The sequence below is a fragment of the Meriones unguiculatus genome, chromosome 15 (assembly GCF_030254825.1).
Source record: "Meriones unguiculatus strain TT.TT164.6M chromosome 15, Bangor_MerUng_6.1, whole genome shotgun sequence".
Taxonomy (NCBI): domain Eukaryota; kingdom Metazoa; phylum Chordata; class Mammalia; order Rodentia; family Muridae; genus Meriones; species Meriones unguiculatus.
In genome coordinates this window covers 59,305,482-59,318,445 of record NC_083362.1, presented here as the reverse complement: position 1 = coordinate 59,318,445, position 12,964 = coordinate 59,305,482, and the positions used below count along the sequence as shown (strand labels likewise).

The 12,964-nt window shown below is 43.4% G+C and overlaps 1 protein-coding gene across 2 annotated transcripts in view; it reads right to left on the bottom strand.

The window, feature by feature from the left end:
* Xrcc5 (X-ray repair cross complementing 5) overlaps positions 1-8,460 on the bottom strand; it is an 88,932-nt gene extending 80,472 nt beyond the window's left edge. Inside the window, exons 1-5 of one of the 2 annotated variants that reach the window (XM_021645386.2) lie at positions 8,324-8,460; positions 5,355-5,468; positions 4,466-4,649; positions 2,781-2,829; positions 1,255-1,377 (exon numbers count right to left, since the gene is read on the bottom strand). In XM_021645386.2, the coding sequence (XP_021501061.1) occupies positions 1,255-1,377; positions 2,781-2,829; positions 4,466-4,649; positions 5,355-5,468; positions 8,324-8,344 (491 nt within the window). In that variant the 5' untranslated portion in view covers positions 8,345-8,460. The remainder of the gene's footprint in view (positions 1-1,254; positions 1,378-2,780; positions 2,830-4,465; positions 4,650-5,354; positions 5,469-8,323) is intronic. The other variant, XM_060368597.1, reaches the window with a different exon arrangement.
* Positions 8,461-12,964: the final 4,504 nt, after the last annotated feature.

Here is a 12,964-nt window from a genome sequence, read left to right as displayed (position 1 = left end):
TTTCTGTTCTGCATTTGACCAGAGTAGAGGAAGCTAAAAAGGACCAAGGACCAAGTATGTTTTCAGGGAAGCTAAAGCAACTGACAGTACATAGAATACACTGAGCAGCAGGTGGCAGTTTTTAATACAGAAAGAAAACATATCCCAGAGAATGAATGCGACCAGTCAGGAAACAGGCAAGTGGAAGAAAGACTGCATCCCTTCTGCGTACTCTGTGGTGCTCAGGTAAGAAATAAAGACAGAGAAGGTGGCTCTTTCAAATGACGCTGGCAGAAGTGTGGTACAGTATGCTTCAAGCCCGAGGCAGCCTGAGACTGTGGGCGGGGACCTGAGCCAAGCAGGCCTTCTAAAGCACTGAGAGAGCCTCAGCCCAGTGCCAAGTGTCACTTAAAAAGCACTTAATTTCTTGAAGTGCCGCCTTAACAAGAAGCAGTTTGGTGGCTCTTCTGCTTGTCCCACGGGAAGATGTCCCTCAGCAGTCAAAGAGGGACACGTGTGCATGCAAGAGAGGTTCTTAATTCCCTGTGGCGGGTTGTCTAAGAGGCCAACGGCTTACCACTCTGAACTGAAGGCTTCTGAGTGCAGTTCTCAATTTGAAAAGTGAACGTCCCTGATCAGATTAATAATTCAACATCCTGTATCATCGCTCTGCTTCGGCCAAAAATAGGACAAGAAGAAATGGGTTTTAAATGCACCAGGAAGGATTAGTGTGGCAAGAATTCTTTTAGTGGGGATGTAAGATAAAGTAAATGCTAGAGGGGAAATTCAAGTTACCGTGAGAGGAGTGAATCTCTTCCTTTTAACTATAAAATACACATTTCCTCCTAAAATTTTATAATACAAATAGCAAATTACACTTTATTACATGTCTGCATCCTGAGAAAGGATTAAACATAGACTATGTGCTATAAGTTGATTCCTAACGTAACAATTTAGTCTATCCTCAATCTACGACTATTTGTAGTCATCATTCTCTGAGCCACGTTAAAAACAAAAACAAAAAAACCCATCAGGCTGCCAATGTCATCTATGCAGACAGGAGATAAACTAAGTAACCTCAAAAGATATTTTGGGTTTAATTCCTTGACTCTTTGGATCTAAAAGCAGTGATTTACTATTGAGCTCAATTTCTCTGCAGTCACCCAGCAGATTCCTACTCAGCCACAGAGAAGACTCCATGGGCATCTACACAGGACCCTGCTCACTGAGTAAGGGATGCCGAGATTTTCCTATCCATTATTGGCGGGATCTTACAAGAACTGCAGGGAGATGCCAGACTTCTTCAGGTTACAAAGAATAACATCCAGCTGATCTTGGCTGAACGGGCTGCTGAGGTCCGTGAAGATTTCAATATGCTTCTTCCCAAACTTCTTCCCTCTGAAAGAAGGAACGATCATATTATGAGGGCGTTCTCTGAGGGCAACTGCCCTCAAGCCTGCAGCCTCAGTCCAAGCACCAGAGCCCACACAGGGAAGAAGAGAACAAACTCCACCAAGCTGTCCTCCGGCCTCCACACATGTGCTGTATCATGTGATGCACACACACATATACGCATACATACTACAAAATGGTGATTTTAAAAAAAGTATTTTCCTGAATTTTTTTTCTAAGAGTTGAAAAAAATACACTTGGAGGCTGGAGAGAGGGCTCAGAGGTTAAGAGCACTGGCTGTTCTTCAGAGGTCCTGGTTCAATTCCCAGCATCCACGTGGCAGCTCACAACTGTCTGTAACTCCAGTTCCAGGGGATCTGACAGGCTCACACCAATACACATTAAATAAATAAAATTTTAAAAAAGGAAAAAAACATACACTTGGTCACTGAGCAAAGAAAAGCTAAGGGCTGAATCTAGATATAATTGGTCAAATGTGATTAGATTCCCCATTTCATATACTCTTAACGCTTAGTTGAGTTCTTATTACATACACAAGCCAACTTCATATAGTTTATACTTGGCTCAGCATTACAAACTATAATATTCTTGCGTCCCTATCTCTGATTCCCAGGGCTGTGATTTAAGACAGTCCCTTCCTACCCGCACAGCTTCAGAAGGTAAACCAGGGACTCCCCAGTGTAAGAGGGTATCAGCCTTGCAACTTCACTTTCCAAATATCGTGCTGGGGTACTACACATGGAATTAGCTGCAGGGTTTTGCAAAAGATACAGACTGAGAAACAATAGTACAGATTCAGGCCTGGGATGTCAGTGCAAAATGCCTCTTTCCCAACAATGCATCCGTGTGTACAAGGGGACACTTTTCAAGACACAATAATTAAGTGAATAATGGGTTAGGAAGTTGACAGAGTTGCTGTGCACAGCATGCCAATTACTTATGGCCCACACCCCTTAGTACTTAGTACTTTTTAAAGATTTGAGGTGATTAGTTTAAATCAAATTACAAAACTGAAATATGTCAACTGTTTCTTTCTCCCAGAGAAACTCCCACCAAATGTGGTCCTTTGTTTTAAAGTTCCAGAAACTAGAAAGATATGGGTGGTGGCGGAGTGGCACACGCCTTTAGTCCCAGCAATCAAGAGGCAGAGGCATGTGATCTCTGAGTTCAAGGCCAGCTTGGTTTACAGAGAGGGTTTCAGGATAGCCAGAGCTGCACAGAGGAAACCCTGTCTCAAAAAAAAAAAGAAAAAAAAAAAAAAAAAAGGAGAGAAAGGTTAACACTGACTTCAGACTACTTGATTAACAACAAACCACACAGTCTATGGAACACAGCAACACATCCTTTTCCCAGAAAGCCTCACTTCTGTCCTCAGGTGAGACACTCACATGGTTTCACGCTGAATCAAATCCATGCACACAATCAGGGCATCCAGGACTCAGCCAGTTAAGGGTAGAAACGAGGTCAGCAGTCCCTTCCTCCCATGATGAACATCACAGTTTCTCCCAGCAGAGCCCACTATTTGACAACTGCAGACACTGAATGACTCCAAAGAGCTTGCCCACGAGCCCTCCTGCAGAGTTGATTTCATATATGCTTTCTATCAACATATACACCCTGACAATGTGGGTGGAAAAAAACCACAAGCAATTTAACGAATATTCATTTAACAAAAACCTTAGGATGTCATTTAACAGCACCTACAACCTGTATTTGGTAATCAGCACATTCTTAAACACAAAGCAAGTCATAATGTATCATTTTCAGGTCACTCCAAACACTGCAGCACCTCTCGGTGGTCAAGAGTGGTACTACTAATTGTTTAGAAAAATGCTAAGAATACACCCTTAAAATTAGGGCGTTAATCTGCGTGTCTGTGTGTGTGTCTGTGTCTTTGTGTGTCTGAATGTGTGTGCCTGTGTGTGTATTTTGAGACAAGGTTTCATTTTCATGGTTAAACTTCACTGTCAATTTGACGTGCCTACGAGGCTGAACCTCAACTGAAGAATTGTCTCCATTAGATTGGCCTGCTGGCAGGTCTGTGAGGAATCTTCTTAGTTATTAAGTGATGCAGGAGTCCAGACCCCTGTGGGTGGTGCCACCTCTGGTTAGGTGGGCCTGGGCGGTTTAAGAAGGGCAGCTGAACATGAGCCTAGGGAGAAAGCCAGTGAGCAGCTCTCCTCTGTTGGTGGGTGCTTCAAACTCCTGCTTGAGCTCTTGTTGGTTTCCTTCCATAATAGAAGCCAAAATAAACCTTTCCTCCCCGAGTTGATTGTGGTCAGTGTCATATCACACCAACAAAGCAAACTAGAACAGGCCTCTGTGGAAGAGGTGAAAAATGAGAGATCTCAGCTTGGACAGCAACCTGATGACTGCGTAGAAGCATCTTTCACCTGGAAGAGCAGAGAGAGCTAGCACTCAATCTTCTGAATACACTTCTGTAGTAGTTTGAATGAAAAAAAGTCCCCAGAGGCTCATAGGGAGTGGTACTATTTTGAAAGGATTAGGAGGTGTGGCCTTGCTGGAGGAAGTATGTCACTGGGGGTGGGCTTTGAGGTTTTCAATGCTCAAGCCAGGCCCAATGTCATTCTCTCTACCTGCTGCCTGCAGACTGGGATGTAGAACTCTCAGCTAACTTCTCCAGCACCATGTCTGCCTGTGTGCCATTATGCCTCCCACCATGAAGATAAACCTCTGAACTGTAGGTCAGACCCAATTAAATATTCTCGTTTATAAAAATTGCCATGGTCAAGGCATCTCTTCACAGCAACAGACCCCTAAGACAGCCTCCAAACATGCTTCTCCTCAGTCCATGTATGCATATACTCCGTAAGACTTTCCCCCTTCCTATCCCAAGCTCTCAATATCACAATGCAAAGAGACTAGAAGACCTGAAGCTGGGCATTAGTTACTTAACTAATTCCATATTAATTACGCAATCCCTTTTCCTCAGAGGAAAAGATGCCCAGATGTTCAGATCTGAGACCCTGAGAGAGCCTCACCAAACTGGACTATGATTTTCCAGATAAAGGGAAAATTTATCTTCTTGTCTTCTTGGACACAAAAAGGATACTGTCAGCTTGCGAAGAACTTGGCTGGATTTTGCTTCCAATGTCTTCCAGCAAATCAAAATCTGGTAGCATCAGGTGTCTGTGCACTGTGATGTTCTGATACTGGTCCTCATTGGCAAGGGCATTACTAGTGCCGTCTGTACCAAAAAGCACTAAAGCAATCTCATCCTTACTCTCCGAAAATACCTAGGAAGGAATATCAAAGGTTGAAGACTGTAGTTGAACAGCCTGGAAGAAAAAGAACCCCTATGATCTTCAGGGAACAGGAAGATCATACCTCCTTAGACAGGTCCCCAGGGTCACGAGATATTAAAATAAATGAACATGGGACTTACTAACAGTGACAATTAGGCTCTAAGCAGACGTTTCCTAACTTTTAAAAAGTATTTTTTTATTATATATAGATGGGTGTTTTTCATGCGTGTATGTCTGTTCATGTTTGTGCCTTGTACCTCAGAAACAGGACGGAGTCCTGGAACTAAAGATACAGATGTTTGTAAGCCCCCATGTGGGTGATGGGAATCAATCCTAGGTTCTCTGGAAAAGCAGCAAGTGCTTTTAACCTAAGTCATCTCTCCAGCCCCTATGTGGATTTTTCATTATCTGTGGGTCTCACTTTTCATTTCAGCACAAATAAGCACGCATGCTTCATTCTCTTTCTGCTCTTGACTTAGACTAGGACTAAGTGGTGCCTGCCTCCTTCGCCTCCCCAGAATGATGGGCTCTCACCTGGACTGTGAACCAAAATAATAAACCCTTTCTCCTCTGAGTTATTTTTCATTAGATTTCTATCGTGTTGTTTATTTATTTAGACCAGTAACAGAATCTAAACCAGGACAGCTGTTTCTGCGGCAGAGTGGGCTACAAGCTTATGGTTAATCTGAAACCTACCTGTCGCTGGACAAACATAGTCATCACTTTCTTTGCTTGTTCAAACGGGGATTCTTCACCAGGAAAGGAGTTACCCATGGCAACCCCCACATCCACACACAGCACAACAGCTGCCTACGAACAAAGTCCCAAAAGGTACACAAAAAAACAAAGACGTTATTAACAAAGTTTCTGAAAGGGGTCCCTGTACTGCTAGTAGAAGGGGAAGGATAAAGGGAGGGGACATGTGCTATGGACAGAATGCATGTAAGACAGGTAAAGCTCCACTGTGGAGAACCTGTGAATGGACCTAATATTCCCTAAAAGCCACACAGATAGAGGGAGCCAATTCTGTGACTAACAAAGTTACAACCATAAGCAATGGCACCAGGTCGTCATTGAATAGACAGCAATCAACATATATTGGGGACTCTGTGAGTTTCTTTTCCTACTGCTGTGATAAAATACCCTGACAAAAGTAACTCAAGCGGTAAAGCCTTTGTTTTAGTTCCTAGTTCCAGGTTAAGCCTGTCACAGTGAGGGAGCTATATCGAGGCATAGAGCACCTGAGGCAGCTGGTCATATGACACCCAGTCCAAAGAGCACAATGGACGCACACATACTAGTGCTCAGCTTGCTTTTTTTACCTTACAAAACCCTGAGTCCTCTGACCAGGAAATGGTCCTAGCCATAGCTGAGATGGGTCTTTCCATATCAGTTACCATAATCCCCCACAGGCAGGCCCAAAGGCCCATCCAGCCCTGTGAGTCTAAAGTTTGTCAAGCTGATGATTAATACCATGACAGGGACTAGGGAAACACAACAAACTAAATGCAAAACAGACACATGTAAGCTGTATGTATTTTGTGTACAAAATTTAATTAAATATAAACTGCAAATGACCTGAACTAATGACTCATAATTTCAAGGTAAATTACAGACTGAGTCAACAAGATGATAAGGCTGTAACATTCTATCCTCACAAACATTTTAGTTTGTATCAACACTATAATGTTTTCAAGAAAGAAAAATGAAGGGTCTTTCAATGGAGAAAAAAAAAAATACTAGGTTAGCAATCCAGAGACCTGGGTTCTAGTCTCATCTCCACTCATGAGCTCTGATCCCTTGGGAATGTCACTTAACCTCACTGCTAATTCAGTGAGGCACAAAGCTGTGGGACTAGAGGCAGCCTAAGGCTGTTTCCAGAATTAACGATCTTACCCTGCACATCTCATCTGTGCTTTCTGCTGACCAGACAAAATGTGAGCAATTCTGGGCACCGTATCTTATAAGACAAGGATTTTAAAGCGATCAATTAAGAAGGCACTATTTTCTAAGTCAATGATTATCTGTCTCTAAAGGTGTTTTATAAACTTGGATGAGCCCCTATGGTAGGGAGATGATCCCTAACTTTGACTTTTTTGCAACGCACTAAGGAAATACTATATTCCCTTAGTTCATAAAGAGTGGAACCACATGATACACTGATATTAACAGATTTCAAAAGCAATGACAAGTTATTTGGGGATGAACAGTAATAAATTACTGAGTACCTTTGAGAGGAATTCGATTTACATCCCATAGTGATTCCTTAAGCGTAAAAACCGAATTTTTTAAAATATAAGAATCACAAAATATGCTAGCTGTGCTTATTTAATATATTTCCACAAACCTACTTTGAAAGTAGCAAACACTAAAGGACTAGAAGTCTTCTGTCAAGAATCAGAGGTTCAGGAAAGGGCATCAAAGAGTTTGACAGTATGAAGATTCTGGCTGGAATGGTCTGTGATACTTTAAGAAACTGGGAGAGCACAGCAATCTTCATGTCTATATGGAAGCAATCCAGCCTGCTAGGATTTTATTTAAAGTACGTCTGCCAAGCACAGTGGGGCAGCACTGTAATCCCAGCACTCAAGGAGGCAGAGGCAGGTGAATCTCGTGAGTTCGAGGTCAGCCCGATCTACAAATCGAGTTCCAGGACAGCCAAGGCTACACAGAGAAACCCTGACTCGGAAATAAAGTAAAATAAAGTACATCTGCCACACCTAAGTCCTTCCTGGGAGCTACAAAGTTTTCAGCAGCTGAAAGATGAGGAACAAAGGAGGTGAGGAACAAAGGAGGTGAGCAACATTATTATGAGTTCATAATTTAATCAAAATTTCCCGAATGGGGGTGGAGGAAAACCCCTACCTTGTGTGCCTGTATTAAATAAATAGGTAAGTGAATGAATGAACAAATCCTTGCCATTACATCTCTCTCTAGTAATCAAAAAATCACTTTAAAAGTTCACTCTAATTCCTTTATTAATCAAGGAAGACGGGGTCAAAGTTTCTTAGCAATAGAGCAGTTTGGGTTTGGGGTTTTGTTTTGTTTTGTTTCAGACCTCTGAAAATAGCTTCGGTTCACATGCATATTTTACCACCTATGGAAAGGGTGACTGTGTTCTAACCCCTTGGTCTTAATGCCTTGGTTTTCAGACTTACAAGGTAAAGACAATAATGTTCACGGCTTGGTGTGAAGAGTTAATGAAATCGGAATAAAAGACTTAGTTGTGCCTCACACAGTAAGCTTTCAATAAACTCGAGACAGTAAATTACTGTGAAGGTAATAACATGACACTTTACATTTTGAGTAATTTCATTCACACAATCCCCTATATGAAGCTTTACAAGCCTGTCACGTAGGGGATGATCTTGGCTAACATATATTTTTTTAGAACCCAGGTTCAAAAGCAATAAGGGACGCCTGCGTTGGCAGGCTGAGTGGATAGAAGGAAGAACGAATGCAGCTAGGGAGGGAGGAGGAGGGGGTGAGGCAGATCACGGGGGTGTGGAGGTGGACAAGGCTCAAACGCAGAACTCCGAACCCCGAGCCTTTCGCTTTGGGCATCCATCCTGGAGCCGGCACAGCTGCGATCCCACAGTTCCTGCTACCGAGCCACCCGCGCAGATCCCCGGCTCAGGGAAGGCAAGAAGCCCAGCTCTCAGTACCTTATTACCGGACCACGCCATGTTGCGGTTACAGCCGGGTTGGTTACTTCCCCCCTGGCAGCAACCTACACTGTAGCAACTCAGTTCCGGGCGGCCCTAGACTGCAGCACTTGTAGACTACAGCCTGGACTTCCGGCTCTGCGTGCAAGGGGCGGGAAAAACACGGGCTCTGAGCATGCGCAAACTTCTCTCCCTGCCTCCCTAATTCAGGCTTTGTTCTCTTTGAGCTGCTAAAACGGGCTGGCTAAACGGCTCAGCCGGTTAAGACTGGGGTTAAGACCCCAGTCCGACTCCACGTGGTGGAGAGAAAGAACCAACTCCCACAAGTCGTGTTTTGACGTCCACGTGTCCTAACACTAATAAATAAATTTAAGGTAAATAACACATTTAATAGCAAAAAGTAAATAAGAGGCAGGAGGCAATGGCTCACAGGTTAAGGATGTGTGCTGTTTTTGCAAGGGTGAGGAGTTCAGGTCCCAGAACCCACACCGGCCACCTCAAAACTCCAGTTCTGTGGGATCTGACACCCTCTGGCCTCCACAGGCGCCTGCACTCAAATGTACATACCCAACATACAGTTACATGCATACACGATTTTTTAAAAATGAATAATTGCTAGTGCTGAACTAATAACAATCCCTACTGCTGTCGTTTTGTATTGGTTCTCTGGGGTTAAGAGTTCCCTACATAAGATGAACCCAGAGAGTCACTTAACTCCTCTCAAAGCCTTCTAAGCACGGTACAAAAGAAAGACTGCCCTGTTGGTATGTTTTTGTGAAATGTATACAATATACCCTTGTTCATTTAAACGCTGATTTCTCTACCCCACTATCTGGTTTCAATATGGACATTGCATTGTGATGTTTATTCTAAGCATCACCTGCCTCAAGTTTGTGTACAACATGCCATCATTTGTTCTCTGTAATTTCAATAAAACGACCAGCCAGTGCTGTGCAATGGAGAGAATAGGGTGGGACATCCAGGTATGGAAGGGAGAAGAAGGAAGCGAGTGGGAGGAGGGGAGAGCAGAGATTCGGGAGAAGAGCACTTGGAACCACAAGGAGACGTGAATTGGACCTAAGATATGACTTAAAGCAAATATAATGTTGGAAATTCTGAACGTGAGGAAGCTATGTGGGCTTGGAGGTTTAAAATGGAGTAATCATTGCCCAGCATTGTGCTCTAGGTTAACTAAATATATCCTAGTCTCTTTGTGGTGATTTGGGTATACAGCTGGTTTAGGAATAACCGCTGTTTAACTAAAAGATAAATCAACAGTAGATATTAATAACCCACAACACCGCCCAGATGCCATGACCTTAGGACCAATGGCAAAAGAAAAAGTGACAATTCCCGAAGTAAAAAAAAGTAGGAAAGGTGTTCAACTTTGCAGACAAAGTGATTTAGTATAAACACCTTTGGCTCTGGTAAGAATTGCTTGTGAGTCATTTTACATAGAAAGCAGGCAATTTCTGTGCAAGAGTCATCAGAGGGAAAGGACTGGTGGGCAATTTCCTTGAAAATGAGTGAACACTCACTATAATTGGCAGCCTCTGTTTTTAGAAAAAAGGCATCTTTTTAGACTCCATCTTTCCCAGAACAGCCAGCCACTCCAGGTTAGCAGGTGTTTCTGAGAACTTGGTCTTGGGGTGTCTCATGCTAGCACTGGAACCTTCACTTTCAACCTGCAGAACAAAAGGATCTTGCTTTGTTCTTTTCCTTTCTTTCTTTTTCTTTTTTTCTTTTTGCTTTTTTGGTTTTTCAAGACAGGATTTCTCTGTGTAGCCTTGGCTGTCCTAGACTCTTCTTTGTAGACCCAGCTGGCCTCAAACTCACAGAGATTGGCCTGCCTCTGCTTCCCTGAGTGCTAGGATTAAAACCCTGCTCTACTGCACCCAGCTTCTTGTTTCCATTTTTATGTGACAATGTGAGGTCCTCTTGGGTGGATGTAAACATAAAACTAGATAAAGGGGTGGATGAGAGGTTGGTGAGCTATGCAGATGATGGAGATCGTGTATATTTTGGAGATGTCACTGTTGCATGAAGGAAATGGGTATTAAAGGAAAATGGAGAATTGTGAGCTTATTTTGGTAGCCGTGTAAACCATACAACCCAGCATTCTTACCCTTACGTAGCCCCTCCCTTGGATCTGTCCATGGGGCCTGCTTTCACCAGTAAATTGTAGTAGGATGAGTTCTGGGCCAAAGCTTTCAGAATGCCTAGCAGGTCTGCCTTCTGCAGTCTCATGAACCCTGAGCTCACGTATGAAGCCTGATGGCTAAGAAACTTAGTGCCGAACAGAAAAAGGCCAACAGAGCCACGTGGGGACTGCTGTGCACTGAATGTTTGTGTCTCCTCAGAATCCTTCTGTTGACATCCTAGCTCCCAGTGTGATGGTATTTGGACTCAGGGCCTTTGGGAGATGTTCAGATTTAGATGAAGTCACAAGAGCAGAGGCTCCTATTACTGGTGCTTTTTTAAACAACCACTGTAGATCACTCGTGAGCCCTTATTCTCCCCCAACCCTGCTGTGTGTGTGTGTCTGTGTCTGTGTCTGTGTTTCTACAAGCACAAAGCAAAAAGGACACCTACCTACGAAACAGTAGGAAAACTCTCAGCATAACTCTCAGCCTTGCTGACAGGACAAAATTACAACTGAAGGGACTCTGGCTAGCGCTCGGGCGGTGAGCATGGCTCTAGCAGGCTTTGCCCTTCTCTCTCATCCCCTCTGCCTTGCTAATAACCATTAGATTACATTCCTAAAGCTAGCCACCAACGTCTATCCCCTTATTTGGCAGCTTCCTCCTGAGACTCACTACCAAGGTTCAGCTATCAAAAGTCCAGCAATCAAAAGTCCCTTTTGGCTTACCTAATTAACACGCCCAGTTAAAAATAAACACTTCATCCTAACACAGGGTTTCCCCTTGTACCATTATAAAGTGCCATCTTCCTATGTGCCATATCTGTCTCCTCTCTACCTAGAGGCAGTCCTTTGTTCCTTCAGGACAAATAATCCTTCCCTGTCTCCCTTGATCCCTTCCCCTTCTCCTTCATCCTCTATCTCCTGTCTTTGTCTCTTACTCTCTGCCATCTGGCCCCTCTGGGGTAAATAAATCCCCCTTTGTGCAAAGAACTTTGTCTTGGGTATCCTGAGCCAATATTTTTTTCTTACAATAACTTTGTAGCTTTTGCCTTTATAATCCTTTGGCTAACAATAGCTGGGGCCTTACCTAGAGAACTCTCTCTAGTCTAGCCCTAGCCAGCCTCTTTTTAATAAAAAGGCTCTAGTTTACTAAAACTAAAATTTGAGTCAGACTGGTGAATCTCTGGATGACCCCAGACCCATAACAAAATAACAATTGTTTTTTAAAAAGTAAGATCTACCACACTGTGCTATTTAAAGTTAGTATTACCCTTGAATGTGTGTTGAATAGCAGTTTCCTTTGAGATCAAAACATCCCATCCTGTAGTGAAGTTCCGTAAGACAGAAAGTAAACAACTCAAAATAGCTTGAGGAAGTCCCTGAAACTGACCAGGTTAACTAGGCTCCTCCCTCTCAAAAGTATGCAATAGAGACTACTGAGGAACATGAAGCAGCTGCCTGGAAGAGGTGTAGACCAACTGAGTCACTTGGAAAGGAGGACACTCCTCAACCTACTGATCTGCCTGCAGGCTGAGCAGAATGCTCCAGCTTTCCCTGCTTTGTGACCCGTCACCCAGGCTTGGGGGGGCCTCTGGTGATGCAGCTGTCTTTGAATCATCTCTGCTCCTTTTTTTTTTTTTAATTTATTTATTAGGCATGTAATGTTCTGCCTGCATGTTACACTTATACTCCAGAAGAGGGCACTAGATCTTACCATTCTAGATGGTTATGAGCCACCATGCAGTTGATGGGAGTTGCACTCAGGACCTTTGGAAGAACAGCCAGTGCTCTTAACCTCTGAGCCATCTCTCCAGCCCCCATGTCTGCTCTTACAAGTAACTTCTCACCCATATTCCTGTCAGTAGCCCCAATAAAACTAATTGGTTTGCCAAGTTTGACTTTGGTGGTGTCCATACTTTGTCTGTCATGGCTTCTGTCTGACTTTGGTAGTCAGCTTTAGAAGGAGGAAGTGGTCAAATAACGTAATAGACCTTCATGGCTCACTTTAGGAATGTAAGCTCGTGTTTTTAAACAAGGCAGAGGGAATGGGGAAGGGCAGGGTCTGACAGAGCCATGATTGTTATGCTCAGGCCGGCTAGAGCCCCTTCACTACCTAAGTGATGACTGTATGAGCATTAGAACAAAAATGCGCAAGCTTTTGCTCTGACCCAGGAACTGTGACATTACAGGGACATTTGGAAGCGCATTAGAATCCTACAGCGATCCTATAGGAATGATGCCATGTTCAGCTACTTTCATCAAATACTAGTTTTTAAAGTCCATGTTTTATAAATCCTCATGTAAGTAAGTAAGTAAATTGAGGTGAGGGAAAGAAATTTTATGTTGTCCATTAATCCTCTCAATGTTATAAACTAAAACTCTATATGGGCATTCCAAGTTGGGTGAATAAAGCTGGAAAGATGGAGGGCATTTCCAAGACAGTCTGGGTTTGGTTACCAGCGCCTGCATGTCAGCTCACAGACACCTGCAACTCCAGT